Source organism: Labeo rohita, chromosome 3 (genome assembly GCF_022985175.1).
Source record: "Labeo rohita strain BAU-BD-2019 chromosome 3, IGBB_LRoh.1.0, whole genome shotgun sequence".
Taxonomy (NCBI): Eukaryota; Metazoa; Chordata; class Actinopteri; order Cypriniformes; family Cyprinidae; genus Labeo; species Labeo rohita.
The window spans coordinates 39155001-39175590 of record NC_066871.1 but is presented as its reverse complement, the minus strand read 5'-3'; the positions used below and the strand labels follow the sequence as shown (position 1 = coordinate 39175590).

Sequence of the window (20590 nt, the reverse complement as noted above, 5' to 3'; positions counted from 1 at the left end):
CTGTGGGTCATGTAAATCACTATTCTAATCTGTGAAAATTTTCACAGTTCAGTACTGGTCAGCTGACCCTTCCTTGAGTCATATAAATCACTATTCTGATCTGTGAAAACTTTCACAATTCAGTACTGGTCAGCTGACCCTTCTGTGAGTCACTAACATCACTATTCTGATCTGTGAAAACTTTCACAGTTCAGTACTGGTCAGCTACCCCTTCCCTGAGTCACTAACATCACTATTCTGATCTGTGAAAACTTTCACAGTTCAGTACTGGTCAGCTGACCATTTCCTGATTCATGTACATCACTATTCTGACCCAAATTGAACTGTGAATTTTTTCACAGATTAAAATAGTGATGTTACTGACTCAGGGAATGTTCAGCTGACCAGTACTGACCTGTGAAAATGTTCACAGATCAGAACAGTGATGTTAGTGACCCAGGAAAGAGTCAGCTGACCAATACTGACCTGTGAAAGTTTTCACAGATCAGAATAGTGATTAATATGACTCAGGAAAGGGCCAGCTGACCAGTACTGACCTGTGAATATTTTCACAGATCAGAATAGTGATGTTAGTGACTCAGGGAAGGGTCAGCTGACCAGTACTGAACTGTGAAAGTTTTCACAGATCAGAATAGTGAATAATATGACTCAGGGAAGGGTCAGCTGACCAATACTGAACTGTGAAAGTTTTCACAGATCAGAATAGTGAATAATATGACTCAGGGAAGGGTCAGCTGACCAGTACTGAACTGTGAAAGTTTTCACAGATCAGAATAGTGATGTTAGTGACTCAGGGAAGGGTCAGCTGACCAGTACTGAACTGTGAAAATTTTCACAGATTAGAATAGTGATTTACATGACCCACAGAAGGGTCAGCTGACCAGTACTGAACTGTGAAAGTTTTCACAGATCAGAATAGTGATTAATATGACTCAGGAAAGGGCCAGCTGACCAGTACTGACCTGTGAATATTTTCACAGATCAGAATAGTGATGTTAGTGACTCAGGGAAGGGTCAGCTGACCAGTACTGAACTGTGAAAGTTTTCACAGATCAGAATAGTGATGTTAGTGACTCAAGGAAGGGTCAGCTGACCAGTACTGAACTGTGAAAGTTTTCACAGATCAGAATAGTGAATAATATGACTCAGGGAAGGGTCAGCTGACCAGTACTGATAGAAGAAAAAGAGAGCAGAGCATAAGGAACACTGTTACGCAATAAATAGCGATTGTGAAAGTTTTCACAAATCGAGTTTGACTTAAAAACAATGTTTTTGTATTTGAGCAGTCTGCGTGTTTAATGGCAAAATACGTTAAACATGAAGAGCGCATATTTTTCACATTCCTTACTATAGCGGACTTACCAAGGGGGTTACGGACAAGAGCTTTGCTGTGAAAAAATTCACAGATCAAGCTGGTTCACATGACACTGGTTTCAGTCTGCTAAGTTTCCAACTTTCGGGGCTATAAGCATTATAAAATTAAGAGTCGAAAAAATAAAATAAAATTTCGGCCAAAAGGCACATCATCACCAGAATTCACAAATCATGGAGAACCACATTCGGGATTATTTGCATGTTTATGACAGCGCGTTGTGTATTTATAGCCAAAAGAAATCCGAATATCAAACCGCAAACTATCTTTACTGCGGTGTGCGAGTTACTGTTTTTCATGTTTAAAATAGGAGAATGCAATATCCAAACGACTGCAAATGCAACATTTATTTTATATTGCAGTTCAACAAAAAAGGTAATATTAAGTGACATTTTAAACACATGATGTTTGTCATATTTAACGAAATAATAATAGTTCCAACGAAATCCGCAACAGAACTGGCGTGTCTCCAAGCAACAGCGATGTTTTGTTTCTGAATTAATCTGCAGCTTTGAACCATTCGGAGAGTCCGTGATTAATCACCCATTCATAACTACAACTATTTGCTTAGTTATTAAATGAATGAATGACGCGACGCCTTGCTCATTAGACAGTGACATGCCGCCACCTACTGGAACGTTTGAGAACCACTAGTTTAATGGATTACTTCATTAATTGCCTATTTTTAATAAAACATAAAATGTTGGCTTTTTATATCATTGTCTTCTTATATTAAGCTAAGGTACATTGGATATATTTTTAATAATTCCATATTTGGTCTTTTTTTTATCAACGTCTTCATAAAGCCGCGTTTTCTTTCTGGGGGATACGCTTAACGTGCAATTTAGCGGGTTACGTTTACTGAGCTATTCTGGTATATAAGGTGTGTACTGAACTTGGTCCTACAGTGTTTTACATTTTAGAATGTCCCAAAATCGTGCCTTGATGTATTTATATAATAGCCTACTTGAGTCCAAGTTCAGAATCAAACTCTATGAGTTGCTCAATTGCGAACGTGCAATGTAGGAACCACTACAAGCTGTAAAGTTAACAGATAGCGTTTGTCCGAACTCAACTGGTTTTGCGAGAGAACGCAAAAGTTTTGCGAGGGAACACAACGTTTTGCGAGGGAACGCAAAAATCTTTGCGAGAGAACGCAAAAGTTTTGCGAGGGAACACAACGTTTTGCGAGGGAACGCAAAAATCTTTGCGAGAGAACGCAAAAGTTTTGCGAGGGAACGCAAAGTTTTGCGAGAGAACGCAAAAAAAAAATCTGAAAAATATTTTTCCTCCTACCCTGATTTTTTTTTTTTTTTCACTCACTCTGATTTTTTTCACCACCATGTCCCTTAAGGGGCTCCGTACAAAGCTACATTTTGCTTTGTACGGATATTGCAGTTCAACAAAACAAAATATATATATGTATATATTCAAAATATATATATATGTGTGTGTGTGTGTGTGTGTGTGGACATTGTTAACATTTTTGACATTTCTATCTGTATCTTGGAGTTCTTTTAAGCCAGTCATTCAAAATGTGACTCAAACTAGTTACAAGTGTCTGCTGCTGTTAAATTTCATAGCTTTTATCTTTGCATGGCAAGCAGAAAATGCATGGTTTAGTTTTAAAAATGAGGAGTGAAATGTTACAATTCACCCCATAGTCTGGGCTAGCTGTGACATACCCTGGGGTGAGATGTAACATTATGCAACAAAGATTATGACCAAAAATTGATTATGAAAGCTTTTTATTATTATAAAAAATTTGCATGTGTGTGTTTAAGCATGTTTGTTAATGTCAGACATAGGAATTGGCCATAATAAAATTAACCTTGAACACTTGAACAGTTAGAGAGACATACACATACACACACACACACACACACATGTTTGTTTTTGTGAATTGTGGGGACTTTCCATAGACTTCTATAGATTTTATACTGACCAAACAACATTGTCTATCCCCTAACCCAACCCTAACCCTAAACCTAGCCCTCACAGAAAACATGTTTGCGTTACACTTTCAGATAAACATCATTTACTATTTTTAATCATTTTTTAACATTGTGGGGACCACAGGCCGGTCCCCACAATGTCAAAAATTTCAGGTTCCCTTTCGAGGAACTCGAACTGCGTCCTCTAGGGGGCGCTAGGGGGAACGCCGTCTGCGTGACCCGTGTCTGAAGTATACATACAAAAACACCAACGGAGTTGGCCGGCGACAGCCTATGACGTCACTTCCGGTGCGACTCGTCGCTGCCGGAGCGTCACTACCGGCGCGACCACAGTATAAAAGGGCGCTGGTAGAGCAGGACGGTCTCTTCTTCGTCTTCACTGACCTTTTGTCTGTAACCAAGCTCGAATTGAGTGCATGTTTCTCACCAATGTTTTAGTTATGGCTCGCGTGTGACGATGCGTGGTAAGGAGCAAGCGCTCTTTGTTCCCGTGGAGTTTATTGCGCTCTTTGCTTGTCTCTTGCGAGAAACAAGCACGCTCTGATACCCGCACCTATCAGACGGTCCTTATATGGTGAGGATTAAGCGAATATCGGCTCTCGAGGGAGTTGAACGAGATCACCGCATTTATTGCTTGTTGCGAGAGGCAGACGCGCTCTCATACCCGCTTACACAGGGCTCGCGGGCTGTGTGTGCGGTAGTCAGCCGCGCTTTCAGCTCTCGAGGGAGTTGAATGCGATCGTCACATTCAGTACTTATTTCTTACGATGGACTGGCGTGCTCTCGTAGCCGCTTGCACGAAGCTTGCGAGCTGTGTGCGTGCGGTCGGGAGCAGCGCGTCCAGCTCGCGAGGGAACTGGATGTGCTCATCGCGATGCATTCGCAAAGGAGGGAGGTGAGTCTTCTCTATACCCGAATTTGCATGAGTGTGCTCGCCTCTCGGGCATTAACAACGCATCCGCGGCGGCGGCTCCGTTCCGCCTGATTCCCGCGGGAGTCTGGCACGTGGGCGGAGCGTGTTCAGCTCCCTAGGGGGTTGAACATATGCTGCGCGTTGCGATTGTGGTGTTATTTTTCTGCCATACTCGAGGGTATGGACAGAAAATGAAGAGGATAGTATAGCCATCTGAGGATGGTTATAGCTTCTTTGCATTATTTATGTGGTTAAGTGCAGCTATCTGAGGCTAGCTGTGTGTTAACCTGTCCCTTTTCATAGAGCTGTCTATCTGAGGATAGCCAGGTGTTAGCTCGGTGATCGTTCCCCTTCCTAGGGTTTCTAAGTAGCGATCTCTTTGAGCTCCTAGTCAGGTAAGTGCTGTCTCCCCTGCCTGGGATGTGGGTAGACAGCCCATTCTTTGTGGTCATGAAGGGCCTTCTGTTTCTGGATTTCCACCCCTTCATACAGACCTGTTCTCATGCCATTTGGTGATCTAGCGAGTCGCCCCTCCGAGGAGTGGGCTTGATCACGCTATGTCTCGCCATCTTACGAATCAGGGTCGTTTCTGCGGAAACTCTCTGGTGCTCCAAGGAGCCTTTGGCTACACTGTGGCCCTTGTTCTCAAGGTTCTGCGGGCCTTGATAGAGCAGGGCCTTATGCTTTCCATTGAGATGGTAAGCACAGGTCTGTGTGGGGTGAGAATGGTTCAGGCCTCCCTTACAGGGCTCGGATGGCGGGAACCATGGAGGGGTGAGTTTGATCCATTTTTATGTCTCTAGAAACCCTTCTAGATCTGTCTATTATTATAGCCAGGTAGGAGCTTGGTGATCGCTTCCCTTTCAGGGGTTCTAATAGCGGTCTCCTGAGGCGACCAGGTGAATGCTGTCTTCTCCCTATGGTTTGGGTAGGCAGCCCATTGCATGTTCTGGTCAATGCGTGATTTACTCCCCTATAACCTTGCTTTATTATCTCCCCTGCTGGGTCATAAGCAGATGGTCGGGGTGGTTCCTCCAGGAGAACTTATGAGCTATCGGAGTCATGTGCAGGAACCACGGTGGGGTGAGTACGGCTCAGTACTATGTGTCTATCCTGCTGTATGTCGGGGTCCTGCTTTGTTGTGTGCTTCCTTGGTAGGTCCTCTTCGAGCACCCCCCTCTGGTCCTCGACCATGGTTATGGTCTGCTTGCCTGGATCTGCCTCCGGCTTGGAATAGGAAGCTTTCAGGTCCCCACTACAGCACTACTTCTAGGGTCTCGGTCCCATCTCTAGGTAAGCCCTTTGAAAATCTTTTCACAGGGAGCTTCCGTCGTTGGGATAGACACATGGACCTGAGGCCACCGGGTTGAGACCCTCTATCTGCATCCTGCCCTGAGGGGTTTTTCTGCTGTTGGGTTTTCCGCCCGTTGCACAGACCTGCTCCCGTCAAGATGGTGATCTAGCGGATCGCCCCTCTGAGGAGTGGGCCGGATCATGCTATGTTTCACCATCTTACGAGTCAGAGTTATTTCTGGGGAAATTCTCTGATCTCGTTTAGGAGCCTCTTTTTCGGCCCTCGCTCCCAGGGTTCTGCGGGCCTTGACGGAGCAGGGCCCTTGCTTTCCATCGAGGTGGTAAGCTTAGGTCTGTGTCGGGTGAGAAGGGCATAAGCCCCCTTGAGAGGCTACCCGTAGAACAGCCTGAGGGCTGAGGATGCTGCTTCTTTCCCGGCAGCCTTGAGAGGTGGCCCCCCTTCAGGTCTGGTCTCCGTATCTCTTCCTGGGCAAGGCGCGACGAGGCTCCCCTTTCTGCGGGAAGGGTTTGCTGAGACTCGTCCCCCTTGGGGCTTCAGACCCCACTCCCGTCTTCGGGAATACAGGTCTGTTCTGATACTCCGCCTTTTTGGTTAAGGTGTATCGACTTTTTGGCAGTTAAACATCCAGCTGCGGCCGCTGTCTGCTCGATGCATGCTCCTCTCCTTTCGGGGAGTTTTTGAGTCTGCTCGAGCATTTCCCTCGGGCTACTGAGGTTTGCCCTTACTGCCGTTCCCCCCTTGGCCCCTTGGAACTGTTTACCAGGACCAGATCTCATCCAAGGCTCGACGATGCTCCCCTCTTTTTATAAGAAGTCTCTGAGCTCGTCCCTTCTGGGGAATCAGTGGCTCCTCCTTCCGGGAGTGGAAGCCTTACCCGATACACTGCCGTCTCCTGGGCGGTTACGTGTTTTCAGCTCTTGGCAGTATATTGGATAGATAGCCGAGGCTACTATCTGTTTGGCATCTTTGCTCCCCTCTCCTGAGGGTTTCATTTGAGCATTGCCTTCTCGGCGACGAGTTATGCCCCTACTGCCTTCCCCTATAGCCTTGTTAAGCCGGCAGTTTCCCCTCAACCTGGGGATCTTCTTCTTTTCACCGTTTCTCAACGGTACGTCTAAAATCCATAAATATGGTAAGTGCACACGTGAACCTTTGGGCACTTTTCTGAAATCCACGCTGTGGTATGGAATGCACCGGTGTTCTGCGTCCATTCTAAAATCCTTTATGGTAGGGATTCACGCGCTTTTGCCCGTACCCTTTCTCGAGATGGCTAAAAAACCCCGGTCACCCTGGGTTCCTCTCCTTAACATCTGCCAGGCTAAAAAGGAACGGTTTGCGCGCTCTTCCAGCGCGCTCCTTATTTACGCTCACCGAGGTGAGCAGGGAGTTACCGCTGCGCTCTGTTTATGACTCCTGAGGGAATCATATGGAACTACAGTGGCTCCTGAGAATCAGGCCAGCCTAAATTTCCTAGGCCTTCGGCCATGTCCCCTTAAAGGAATACCTCGGTTTCCAAGCTTGGGCTCTGCCTCGGGTCAGCCTCGACCCTTACAGGTAAGTTAGGTATGTAGCCCAGGCTCTGGCCGTAGGGGATATTTCTCTGACAGCCGTCACTTATTCCAGGGGCAACTCCCTTAAAAATCTAGGGAGTTGGTACTTAGTGCTTGTCTCTTCCATGACAGGCACTCCCCTCAGCATGGCAGCGTGGGTATAACCGTTCCCCCTAGCGCCCCCTAGAGGACGCAGTTCGAGTTCCTCGAAAGGGAACGTCTCAGGTTACGTATGTAACCCTGGTTCCCTGAGAAGGGAACGAGACACTGCGTCCTCTAGGCTCATGGCCATGCTTCAGGATGTGAGCTTCAGACGAAGAAGTGACTGTCCTGCTCTACCAGCGCCCTTTTATACTGTGGTCGCGCCGGTAGTGACGCTCCGGCAGCGACGAGTCGCACCGGAAGTGACGTCATAGGCTGTCGCCGGCCAACTCCGTTGGTGTTTTTGTATGTATACTTCAGACACGGGTCACGCAGACGGCGTTCCCCCTAGCGCCCCCTAGAGGACGCAGTGTCTCGTTCCCTTCTCAGGGAACCAGGGTTACATACGTAACCTGAGACGTTTTACTATCCTTGTGGGGACATTTGGTCCCCACAGTGTAGCAAAAACAAGTACACACACACATATATATACACTACCGTTCAAAAGTTTGGGGTCAGTAAGACTTGTAACAGTCTTTAAAGAAGTCTCTTATGCTCATCAAGGCTGCATTTATTTGATTAAAAGTATAGAAGAAAAAAAACAGTAATATTGCAAAATGTTTTTACAATATAAAATAATGTTTTTTATTTTAACATACTTTAAAATAGAATTTATTCCTGTGATGAAAAGCTGAATTTTTATCAGCTGTTACTCCAGTCTTAAGTGTCACATGATCCTTCAGAAATCATTCTAATATGTGGATTTATTATTAGAATGATCAATGTTGGATAATATCAACAGTTGTGCTGCCAAATATTTTTTTGGAACCTGTGATTTTTTTTATTTTTTTTTTTCAGGATTCTTTCATCAATAACAAGTTTAAAAAGTACAGTGTTTATTTAAAATATAAATATTTTATAACAATGTAAATTATTTATTATTAATTTTTAATAAACTTTTAATTATTAACTTAATACATCCTTGGTGAATAAAAGTATTAATTTCTTAAAAAAAAAAAGAAACAGTGTACTGACCCCAAACTTTTGAACAGTAGTGTGTGTGTGTGTGTGTGTGTGTGTGTGTGTGTGTGTATGTATATCTGTATGTGTATATATATATATATATATATATATATATATGTGTGTGTGTGTGTGTGTGTATGTATATGATGATTTTGTCTGATTTTAGTGTTTCACATACTCCAGAGAATAACTGGCTGTGAAGTGGTGAAACTTAATGGAACAGTGAAGAGTCCGATGGCCATTGATGAGTATGCATACGATGGAGAGGTTTTAAGTACAACCACCCTCTTCCATGGAGAGATAAATTCATGGAAACCAAAATGGATCATCAACTGTACAAAACCCATTCCTCACAGATTTCCACAAAAACTGCATGAACTGGATTCTCACATTTAACAACACATATATGAGTAAGTTCTGATCGCAAAATTTAATTAGCTCTTGTGTGTGATTGTGTAATGTAATGAAACTAATGAAAAAACATATGTTGTCATGACTTACTGATTATATTTTTAGTGTTCTTTCAGGGGCAAAATGTGATTTGGAAACAAAGAATACCATATTTTACATTACAGAAAGCAGTTACAGAAAGTTTAATGTTTGTTTGTTAACTGCGTTATTATTTTCTGCTCCAGCTCCACCAGATGTTTACATCTTTGCAATGAAAGCTTCTGATGATGACAGTAAGCTGAATTTGAGCTGTCTGGCCACTGGTTTCTACCCCAGAGAGGTTGAGATGAACCTTAGGTTAGACAGAAATATTCTTGAGGATCAAACATCATCTGGACTCAGACCAAATGATGATGAAACCTTTCAGCTGAGAACCAGTGTGAAGATCAACAGAGACCCCAAAGGATCTTATGACTGTTTTGTCATTCACAGCAGCCTGACAAAAACAGTTTCAGCAGAATGGGGTAAGTATCACCATAAATACAGTCACATATTTGTGGCAGGAGAGCATGATGAAATAGATTATTGTTTCTGGTCACAATTACGTGTTTTACTGCATTTCAATAGTTTATAATGTTTATTAAAAACAGTTGCAGTCCTTGTAAATTTATCTGAAATATCTGAAATTTTAATATGCTTATATCTCCTGTTTTTATAGGCTTTAATTCATAATGCTGTAGCATCATTGACTTCAGTCCCTAATCCCGACTCGGAACAAGCCACGGATAGTCTGCTTAACTATCAGAGTGGGGTTACTCTACTGACTGGGATCTGAATAGTCTCAGTCTCAGACGTCACATCCACAGATCATTGGCTGAACTTCTGATACATTCACATTTTAAAGAAAAGTTGTGTTTGTCATGTTTGTCGTGTGCTGTGTGTGTGCACTTTGATGGGTTACATGCAGAGCATAAAATCAGAGTGTGGGTTACCATACTTGGCCACACATAAAAATATTTGTTTTGAACTTTGCTTAGAAGTGCAGTGTTTAAAAATGAATTTTGAATGTATGTAATGCATTATGTATTTATAATAATAATAATAATTAGCATTAAAAATGAACTTTTTTTTTAAAGTCAAATAATTAAACATTCCATGCTGTTGCAATCTGGGCTTGTTTTTAAAAAATGGCATGAGATTGTTATTTATTTATTATTTATTTTTTCAATTTGTGCATTGATTGAATGCAGTCTGAGGCAGATCTATTTTCAATTTAAAATCTAATATGCAAAATGGAAATGCAATACAATAATGTATTTTTTGTATTTAAAAATGCATTTTCCCATATATGTGCAATGTTTGGTGCAAAATGAAAATTCAATTATATAATTTACATTTGCCATTTCCTACACTAGTTTTAATATGTAAATTAAATACATTTTTAATGCTTTATAAGATGCAAAATTAAAATGTCCAAGCAAAAACTGTAGCAAAATAATGATTTAAATGTTATATTTCCTAAATGCACTTAGACTTCGGATTGCATTTTCATAAAAAAACAAACAAAAAAAAAACATGATAATTGTAGCAAAAAGCAGTGTGAATTTCAAAATGCATTGTGAGCCAAAGGTATAGACTTGAAAGATTTGAAAGGATCAGGGATGTGGATGTTGGGAATTGTGAAATGGGTGTTAATGGCAGTGGAACATTTAAGTTTTTATGAAACAGGACTATAAAACACATGTTGGTCTTTGGTTGTGAAAGATCATGCAAGATGTATTTATGAAATTATGTTTTGTTGAAACTTCTAATTCTGTTTATGTTTTTGAGTTAGATTGAGTTACATTGTGATGTCCTACTGTCTCTGTCTGTGAAGGTGTGAACAAAACAGGACAATTTTCATTAGGAAGTTCCTGCAGAAAGGAAATAATATTATGTGGAAAATGAATGGTAGATCATCAGGTGGCTGGAGCTCTTACTGTGGTGGTATACATGAAATGTTATAGTGTACAGCATCTGAAAGGAACATGTATTTATTGTTTGTTTGTATTCATAATCATTGTGTGGATTTGTTTAAACATTTTACAAACCATAAAATCTTGTCTGCTTTAATCTCGTTCAGGGCTGCGTTTCCCAAAAAGAACAGTGGTCGAAAGCTCCGTCCTTACCAATAGAGTTTAATGGAACTTGTCGCTATAACGAAAAACGAAAACGAAAAGTGTAGTTTCATCAGCAACCAGTGAGGGCATCAATGCGCTCAATAACAGCTGAAAGACCTTTAATGCAGATCTGTTCAGATCGCTGTCGTTTAAAACTTTTTCCGTGAAGAAAATAATGTTTTGGGGAATTGTGTTATTTCATTTTCTTCAGGTTTCTCCTCATAGCAATGCAAAACAAGGTAAGACAAGGATTTTTGGTCAAATTTGGGATTACTATAGGCGACGTACTGTTTGGAACAAAACAGAAGATTGACTGAAATGCATCAGTAAGCTCTTGTTTTACCTGACAGACTTAAATCAGTTGTGTTGACAAATACAATGCTGACATTTACATATTAAGAGAGAACATTATGTGAATTAATGACTTTGTTAGCTTTCTTTAAAGCGAACCCGAGCTAAGCATGAAAACATAGCAAAACCAATCATTATAAAAAAGTAAAATGGCTATGGTTATTTTAATATCAGTATTTATTTGTTGATCCCTATGTATTCCAAATTTTATGAATGTTACTTGCAAATAAAAAACTATAATTTGCTGTTGTTCAGTGTTTCCGATGAACGTTTCCGGTGTATTTTAGATTCTGTGGTTTTGTCTCATTCGGGGTTGATACGTAAACTTTGAAAGCTGTCCGGACGCGGCTGTCCTGAAAGTTAAGTTTGCCCGCGGGCATTTACAATCTACCCCGCTGTGTCGGGGTAAGTTGTAAAACATGCTGGAGTAAATTGTAACAATTAGACAAAGGCAGCAAAAACAACGACTAAATCATGCTATATCCTTCAAAAATGGTTTATTGAAACAATCAAAAAGGACAAAACAATGTCTCTTTTTCTGTGACCACAGCTCAAAGGTTGCTACTCAAACGGAAGGACTCATTCTAGGATGCAGTGGAAGGCTGCATTTCTAGGCTAAAACGTCATCTCGCTTTTTATGCGTCCTTTGGTTTTGAAGGATGCATTAGGTGATCCTTCGCGTCAATCCTTTGCACACATTCCAATTCATAATTATATGTTGAAAATGAATCGACACGGAGCTTGTTCGGTTTCATTGTGTTATGCAAGCAGGGCCGGCCCTGGCTAGCATGATAAACATTTAAATTGCAAACTGTAGTTGTCAACTACAAAAATAACAATTTAGTAGTACTACTAGTAGTAGTAGGCTTATAAGAAACAACAATTCGCAATATCAAGCAGCAAAACGAGCTGTTTTTTACAGCTAAAAATAGCTGGACATAGAAAAGACCAGAAGCCTGACCTATAAAATTGACAAATTTTATGGGAAATCTTATGGAAAAATAAGGTGGATAGAAAAATCTCTTTTCTGGGCTGGTATGTTTTAGTCTAAATTAAAATGCTAAAATGCATAAGTGCAAACAAATGTTTGAATAATAATATGGCATATTTTGAGTTATTTGATGCTTGAAAACATGTAAATGCTGTTTGTCCTCTGTGACATGCAGGTGTCAGAAACAGTGAAACCATGGAAACAGCTGTATTTCTGCTGTTCCTAAAGTGCCACCTCCTGTCAGAGTTTGAACTTACATTTTTATTCAGCCTGTCTTCTGATTTTTAATTTTTTTTTTTCATATCAAAGAGAAAATCTGGTCGAATTTTTAACGCAGCAAACCCACAGTGTTGTAAAACTTAACTGGTCGACGGAAAATAAGCTAATGTGTGTTGTAAAAGTCTAAACCATTTGGATAATAGGATATCTAGAATGATTCATGTATTTTGATTCATGTATTGGATTTCCACATGTGGGTGGTAATGAAATGGCCCTTTCTGCTGATTGGTCAAGAAAAGATCAAATGGTGCCATCATAATGTCGTCTTTAGTTTCATGCAACATAATAATAGTCCTCTGCTGCTCTAGTTACTCTGCTGCTCTGCTACTACATTTCATCTCTCTCTTAACCAGACTAACAAATGACTTTAACCGTACTTGGGCAGTGCCTAGACAGGGCTTACTTCTGTGTAGTCGTAGATTCTCTATGGCAAATATTAGGTGTTTATTTCAGAAATATGTACCTCACATCTGTTCCCACATTACCGGTTGGTCCGTATTTCAAACTTTTGTTAAGACCCTTTTTTTCTTTTGAAAAAATTGATTTTTAAATGCGATTTCATTGTGCTTTAGGTTCACCAGACATTCGTGTCTTTGCAAAGGACGCTCCTGATGATCAACACAAGCAGGTTCTGACCTGTCTGGTCACTGTCATTTACCCCAGAGATACTGAGATGAACATCAGACTGAACAAAACTGTTCTTAAAGATCAAACATCTTCTGAAATCAGACCAAATGCTGATGGATCCTTTCAGCTGAGCATCAGTGTGGAGATTGACAAAAACCACAAAGGACTTTATGACTGCCTGGTCTTTCACAGCAGCCTGACAGAACCAGTTTCAGTAAAATGGGGTAAAGTGCCAATTCATTTTTGGGTGAATATGTGCGGAATGGCCTTTTGCACAATATAACATATGAACCTTAATACAAGTCAATGCTTTTAATATTGCTTGCCACAACAATTACAGTTAAAGTGTGTCAGTTCACTTCAACAGGTTAAATGCATTTCTAATGGGGTTTTTTTTCCACTCTGCAGATGGAGAATATTTTGACAATAAAACAGAATCTCAGTCGCTTGTTATAGTAGGAGTAGCAGCAGCAGCTGTGGTTGCAGGTCTAGTGTTATTGTTTTGGTTTTGTTTAAAATTTCAAAAGGTGAGTTCTAATTCAACATGCTGGTTTAAAAGAGATTTTAAAATGTATGAAACAGGGATGGGCAGAGTGACAGTATATACTATCTAAAGTTATCTGAAATATCTGAAATTTTAATATGCTTTATCTCCTGTTTTTATAGGCTTTAATTCATAATGCTGTAGCATCATTGACTTCAGTCCCTAATCCCGACTCGGAACAAGCCACGGATAGTCTGCTTAACTATCAGAGTGGGGTTACTCTACTGACTGGGATCTGAATAGTCTCAGTCTCAGACGTCACATCCACAGATCATTGGCTGAACTTCTGATACATTCACATTTTAAAGAAAAGTTGTGTTTGTCATGTTTGTTGTGTGCTGTGTGTGTGCACTTTGATGGGTTACATGCAGAGCATAAAATCCGAGTGTGGGTTACCATACTTGGCCACACATCAGGTCTCTTTTATTTTCACTTTCCTTTTAAAACAATGCTTAAAATATTTGTTTAAATCTTTGCTTAGAAGTTCAGTGTTTAAAAATGAATTTTGAATGTATTTAATGCATTATGTATTTATAGTAATAATAATAATCAGCATTAAAAATAACTTTTTTTTTTTAAGTTTTTAACTAGTTAAAAACAGTCAAATAATTAAACATTCCATGCTGTTGTGATCTGGGCTTGTTTTTAACAAATGGCATGGGATTTTTATTTATTTATTTTATTATAATTTTTTTTTTTCAATTTGTGCATTGATTGAATGCAAAATGGAAAAGCAATACGTAAAATGGCAATGCATTTTTTGTATTTTAAAATGCATGTCCCCATATATGTGCAAAAAAACGCATGATAATTGTAGCAAAAAGCAGTGTGAATTTCAAAATGCATTGTGAGCATTGTATAAACTTTTAAAGGATCAGGGATGTGGATGTTGGGAATTGTGAAATGGGTGTTAATGGCAGTGGAACATTTAAGTAACAGGACTGTAAAACACACTTTGGTCTTTGGTTGTGAAAGATCATGCAAGATGTATTTATGAAATTATGTTTTGTTGAAACTTCTAATTCTGTTTATGTTTTTGAGTTAGATGAAATGTAGTGTACCGCATCTGAACGCAACATGTTTTTATTGTTTGTTTGTATTCATAATTATTGTGTGGATTTGTTTAAACATTTTACAAACGATAAAATCTTGTCTGTTTGAATCTCGTTCAGGGCTGCGTTTCCCAAAAAGAACAGTGGTCGAAAGCTCCGTCCTTACCAATAGAGTTCCCCTTCAGGAACTCGAGCTGCGTCGAAAATGCTATGGGAACGCCTCCAGCGTGACCACGCTCTGAAACACGTGTGCATACAGTCCAATGCAGAAGCGAGACGTCACAGGCGGGGTGATGTAGAGACCAGGAAGCTTAAAAGCACGTGCGGTGCATGCAGCCGGCAGCTTCTGTCTTTCAGCAAGCGCTCTGTGTGTGTCACTCTGTTTTTTGTGCTAGTTTTTATTTTTATTTACAGCTTTTATTTGAGAGTGTCTCTATGTCCTACGAAGAATTCTTATGAATATAAGCAGTGGCATTTTAGACTGTGTTCTCCTCTCTGCCTACGCTATTTCAGGTGGCGATACACACAGCCTATTTGTTGTCTGTTTGGGAGCAAAGCATGGGAGTCAGTTCTCGAGGGAGCTGACTGCCCGCGTTTGTGTTCCCCGCGGCTCAGCTTCCACTTCTGCTGAGGCAGGGCGGCGGCTGTAATCGTGGGGATCTCTTTGAGGAGGGAGCCTTCGTGAGCTTCCCCGCGACTGCGGCCGTGGAGATCACAGCATAGATCTGTGAACGGGTTAGAGACGGGTCCGCCCTCTCTCTGCCTTTCTCCTTAGATCTAGCGCTCTCTCTCAGGGCTCGGAAGCCTGCGCTGCGGTTCTTCCCCCTCTAAGTGAGAGCTTGCGCTGCTGCGGCTATCTTTCTCAGAGGAGATTGATGCTGTCCGCATATGAGCTGACTGCATTTTAGATCGCTCGTTTGTACCTGCTCTCACTTTTAAAAAATTAATAAATAAATAACAGGAATGGGGATTCAAGCGATTTATGTGTGGTTTGTTCGGGAGCTGAGCATGTACAGTCCACCCTTGAGGGGGCGGGCTGTGTTCATTCATGAATGTGTTCATTCAAAAAAAAAAAGAAAAAAAAAAAAAAAAAAAAGCGATGTGCATTTTGAATGTTTAGCTCTTCTCCCATTGTTATTTAATTCTGATGAATTAAATTTATTTACTGAACTCTCACCCTGTACTTTCGCTAAGTGTGTGGATGCTGCTGTGGCTTAGCTGTGCTCCCAGGGCATCTGCATACTGAACCTTATTGACATTTTGTCAGTATTAGCTCATTCTGAGCATGGGCGGTGTGGCATCGAGATGTCGCCCTCGCCCTTATGAAAAAACTGGGGTTGTGACTGAACGCAGAGAAAAGTGTGCTTTCTCCATTACAGAGAACCACTTATCTAGGCGTGGTGTGGGATCGACGATGATGCAGGCATGTCTTTTTCCTGCTCAGATCGAGGCATCCTTGCGGCAGTCAAGAAAGTGAAAGTAGGCACTCACTGTGATGCAGTTTCATAACTGCTGGGTCTGATGGCAGCTGTGTCCAACGTGATATCTTTTGGCCTGCTGTACATGAGACCCCTGCAGTGGTGTCTCAAGACCAAGGGAGTTCACCCTGAGGGGAAACCTGCTTTGCATGATCAAGGTCATGCGGCGATGCCTACGTGCCTTGGACATGTGGAGAAGACCTTGGTTCTTGTCTCAGGGCCCGGTGCTGGGAGCTCCTTGTCGCCGCGTATACTAGCGACGGACGTGTTCCTCACCGGTTGGGGAGTGGTCATGAGTGGCCACCCCGCCTGTGGTCTGTGGAGCGGTCACCATCCAGTTTGGCACTTCAGCTGCCTGGAGATGCTGGCCGTGTTTCAGGTACTGAAACACTTTCACCCAGACCTATGAGACAGTACGTATAAGGAGAATCCTGACTCCTATGGTCCAGGACCTCTGAGGGCAGGCCCTACTGGGGAAGGGCGTGGTCCACCGCATTCTTCAGTGCCCGTCTCTCCTCTGTGCCCTCGGGAGATTAGCCTGCCAACCCTGCCGGTGCTCCAGGGCGCAGCGGCCTCCAGTGAGCCCACACCTCAGTCTTCTGCCCGGAAACGTAGCGGAGCTGGGGAGCTCGCCACAGTAGCTAGTTCGGCCATCTCTTGCCGGTCATCCATTACAGGACACCGAACTACCAGCTCAAACAACACCAGAGGCCAGTCTCGAGAGACTGGTTCCCTTAGTAGATTATTTGGCAGCGTGGAAACTACTGCCAAATGTATCTGCTTGGGTCCTGCACACTGTAGAGCGAGGCTATCGCATTCAATTTTGATTGAGTCAATCCTCACTGCAGTCGTGAGAGTGAGAAAAGGCCGGTCACTCACTGTAGAGCATTTTCAACAACTGCTGGGTCTGATGGCAGCTGTGTGCAACGTGATACCTTTTGGCCTGCTGTACATGAGACCCCTACAGTTGTGGCTCAGGACCAAGCGGTTCTCCCAGAGTGGAAACTCGTTTCACACATCAAGGTCACGCGGTGATACCTACGTGCCTTGGACATGTGGAGGAAGTCTTGGCTCCTGTCTCAGGGCCCGGTGCTGGGAGCTCCTTGTTGCCGCGTAATGCTAGTGACGGATGCGTCCCTCACAGGTTGGGGAGCGGTCATGGATGGCTGCCCTGCTTATGGTCTGTGGAGTGACCGCCGTCTCACTTGGCATATCACTGCCTGGAGATGCTGGCCGTGTTTCAGGCTCTGAAACACTTCCTCCCAGACCTAAGAGACCACCATGTGCTGGTGCGCACCGACAGCACAGGTAGGCCTGTGCTGTTACACGTTTCCTCCGCAGTGCGCTGAGGCCTAGGCCTCTGGCCAGGTGTAGCTTTGCTATGTGTGGTTGGGATGCTATTTCATAGCCTCGAGTCCTCTGACCCTCCCTTCTTGGGGGTCAAGGCTCTCTTCTCTTAAGTTGGCTTCAGAATGCTGCGGAATGTCCACCCCTTTGAGCACAGGGGTCATCAACTATATTTGTCAGAGGGCCAGAGTTTTACCAGACAGTCTCCTTGGGGGCCGGACCCCCAAGAAGAAAATCAAATAAAAATCTAAAATCATCTTTTGGCTTAACATTATGTTTAATGTTTATACTTTTTCCATTTCATTACAAAACTGAAGGCATTTGATTCAGGCTTCCATCACCTATACCACAGTCAACCACTAGGAGTGATAAATATTTTGCCTCAACTAAATTAGGCTAAGTCAACTTTATTTATAGAGCACTTGAAAAACAAACACGGAGGAAGTGACAGGAAAGGGTCTCTTAACAGAGGTAAAATGGCACTCTCAAAGACCATGAAACGCAAAGTTGATGTAGAAAACAGGTCCTTCAATGATGACTGGACTGAAAAGTACACATTTATCATGCCAACCTTCCGAAATGCGTCACCAGTATGCCTAATTTGCAGTGAAACTGTTGCTGTTGCAAAAGAGTACAATCTGCGCCGTCACCACAACACAAAACATTCTAATTTCAAGGTTTCATATCCTGAGCAGTCAGAGGCCCGTCAGAGAAAAATCGCCACATTGAAATCTGCCTACTCCCGTGCAAGTGGCATTATTACTCGAACTTTAACTGATCAAGAGAGAGTGACATGTGCATCCCTGCAGGCTGCTTGGGTGCTTTGCAGACATAACCGGCCTTACACGGAAAGTGAGGTTTTAAAGGAGTGCATGATCACCATTCTGGAGGAACTTGCCCCCGACAAATCAATGGACAGAATTATTGCATCTGTCAAACAAGTACCTCTATCTGCCTCAACTAATGCACGTTGTGTGCACGTTTTGGCAGAGCAAGTGCAGAAAGCTGTCATTGACGGGGTTAAGGAAGCCAAATACTTTTCGCTAGCTATTGATGAGTCCACTGACAACACAGATATCTCACAGTTGTGCGTTTTTGTCAGATACTTTGATGGCAAAGATTTCTGAGAAGAGCTGCTGGCATTGCTTCCGCTGGAGGACAACACCACTGCTGACATCATCTTTGGAAAACTGGAGGATTTTTTTAAAAGCCATGGATTGCCCCTGGATAAAATCAACCTGACAGTGACAGATGGTGCACCTGCCATGATTGGAAAAAACAAGGGTCTGGTGAGCAGAATAAGGACTGTCGCTCCTAAAACTAACGCACTCCACTGTATCATCCATCAGAGCGTGCTGTGCGCAAAGCTAAGTGGGGAGCTCAAAGAGGTGATGGAGAAAACGATGAAAATTATCAACCACATCAGAGAAACTTCAAGCACGCAGCACCGCCTGTTCCGCAAATTTGTGCTTGAATCCCAGGCTTCTCATGATGACCTGTTACTCCACAATGACGTGCGCTGGCTTAGTAAGGGCAAAGCACTGGAGCGCTTTGTTGAACTCCGTGCGCAAGTAGTGGATTTTTTAAAACAAAGTAAATCCAAAGCGGCAGCTGACCATCTCCGCGTCATGCAAGACACATTATACGTGTGCAACGTTGCGTTTTTAACAGACATCTTCTCCCATTTGAATACACTTAATCTCCAGCTGCAAGGAAAAGGAAAATCAGTGGTGGATTTGGTGGAAAAACTTGATGCCTTTGGGAACAAACTCGATCTGTTCCACGCAGATTTGTTGTCAGGGAGGCTGCTGCACTTCAACACACTGAAGACGGTGGGAGAAGGCAACATAACAGACAAGATGAAGACATTCATCACACAATTAAAAGACAACTTTTCTGCTAGATTCAATGACTTTTTCATTTCCAGGGATGTCATTGGATTTGTGCGTGACCCATTCACCATCAGCCCAAGCGGAGAATTCTCCACAAACGCGGTGAAAATGCTGCCATTAGACGAGGCGGCCATTCAGAGCCAGCTGGCTGAAATTCAGGCCGCAGGCGACATGAAGGCGGCTCTCCGTGGTGCTGAAAGCTTGAGCGCATTTTGGGTATCTTGTCCCGAGACCTATGACACATTGAAAACGCTGGCTATGTATGTGCTCACCATGTTCGGTTCAATCTACACCTGTGAGGCTGCATTCTCCAAGATGAACTCGGTAAAAACACACGAGAGGAACCGACTGTCAACCGAGTCTTTGGAGGACTGTTTGTGCATAAGTCTGACAGCGGCCAAGCCTGATGTGAAAAAGTTGGTGTCAGAGGGGAAATGTAACTTTAGCCATTGATTAAGCACTGTGAGTAGCCCGTTTCAGCATTATGATTTGAATTCAAGCCCACTTAACGTTTCATTTGATGTGCGAACATTATTTGTGACCTGTTTTGTTCTGGTACCAGGTTATTTATTTACCATGCTATTTTAAGTTGTACCAGATTGTTTTTCCTCCTTTTTTTAGTCCTGAGGAGTCTGCTAGTTTCAAGCATGTTGTTGAGACTTAGAAATAAAAAAAAACAAAAGTTAAGCAAGGGCATGAGGAAAAGTTATGTGTTCATTTTTTTTGTTTGTTTTTTGTTTTTTTAAAACCTGTTTGAAACAATAAATGCTTAACGCCGCATAGTCTGTCTGAGTCTGTCCTCATTTCGGAGTGTAGCCTAAATATAGTCATAAATGGTGGTTATTCTGACAAGAGACTCAGTTGTTGTTAATTTTAGTTGCTTTAATAGTGTGGACCACTATTTTCTTTTTGATCCTCACAATTTTGGAATCCAGTCGCGGGCCGGATTGAACGGCTCAGCGGGCCGCCAGTTGATGATCAGTGCCTTAGACTTTGTGGCTTGGTTGGTGCTTTGACATGCACTGTTACCTGTGAGACCTTAGACAGTCCAAGGTCCAATCAACTGAATTTACCACAGGTGAACCCCAATCAAGTTGTAGAAACATCTTAAGGATGATCTCGTTTGAAACAGAATGCACCTGAGATCAATTTTGAGTGTCATGGCAAAGGCTGTGAATACTTACATACTGGTGATTTTTTTAGCTTTTAAT

At 42.4% G+C, this 20590-nt stretch overlaps 1 protein-coding gene across 1 annotated transcript; it reads left to right on the top strand.

Moving 5' to 3' along the window:
- The first annotated feature begins 10934 nt into the window (after positions 1 to 10934).
- LOC127163420 (beta-2-microglobulin) lies at positions 10935 to 14149 on the top strand. The gene is made up of 4 exons (XM_051106653.1): positions 10935 to 11057; positions 13012 to 13290; positions 13475 to 13593; positions 13733 to 14149. The coding sequence occupies exons 1-4, from the start codon at positions 10994 to 10996 to the stop codon at positions 13847 to 13849; spliced, it is 579 nt and encodes a 192-aa protein (XP_050962610.1). The 5' UTR covers positions 10935 to 10993; the 3' UTR covers positions 13850 to 14149.
- The last annotated feature ends 6441 nt before the right edge of the window (positions 14150 to 20590 follow it).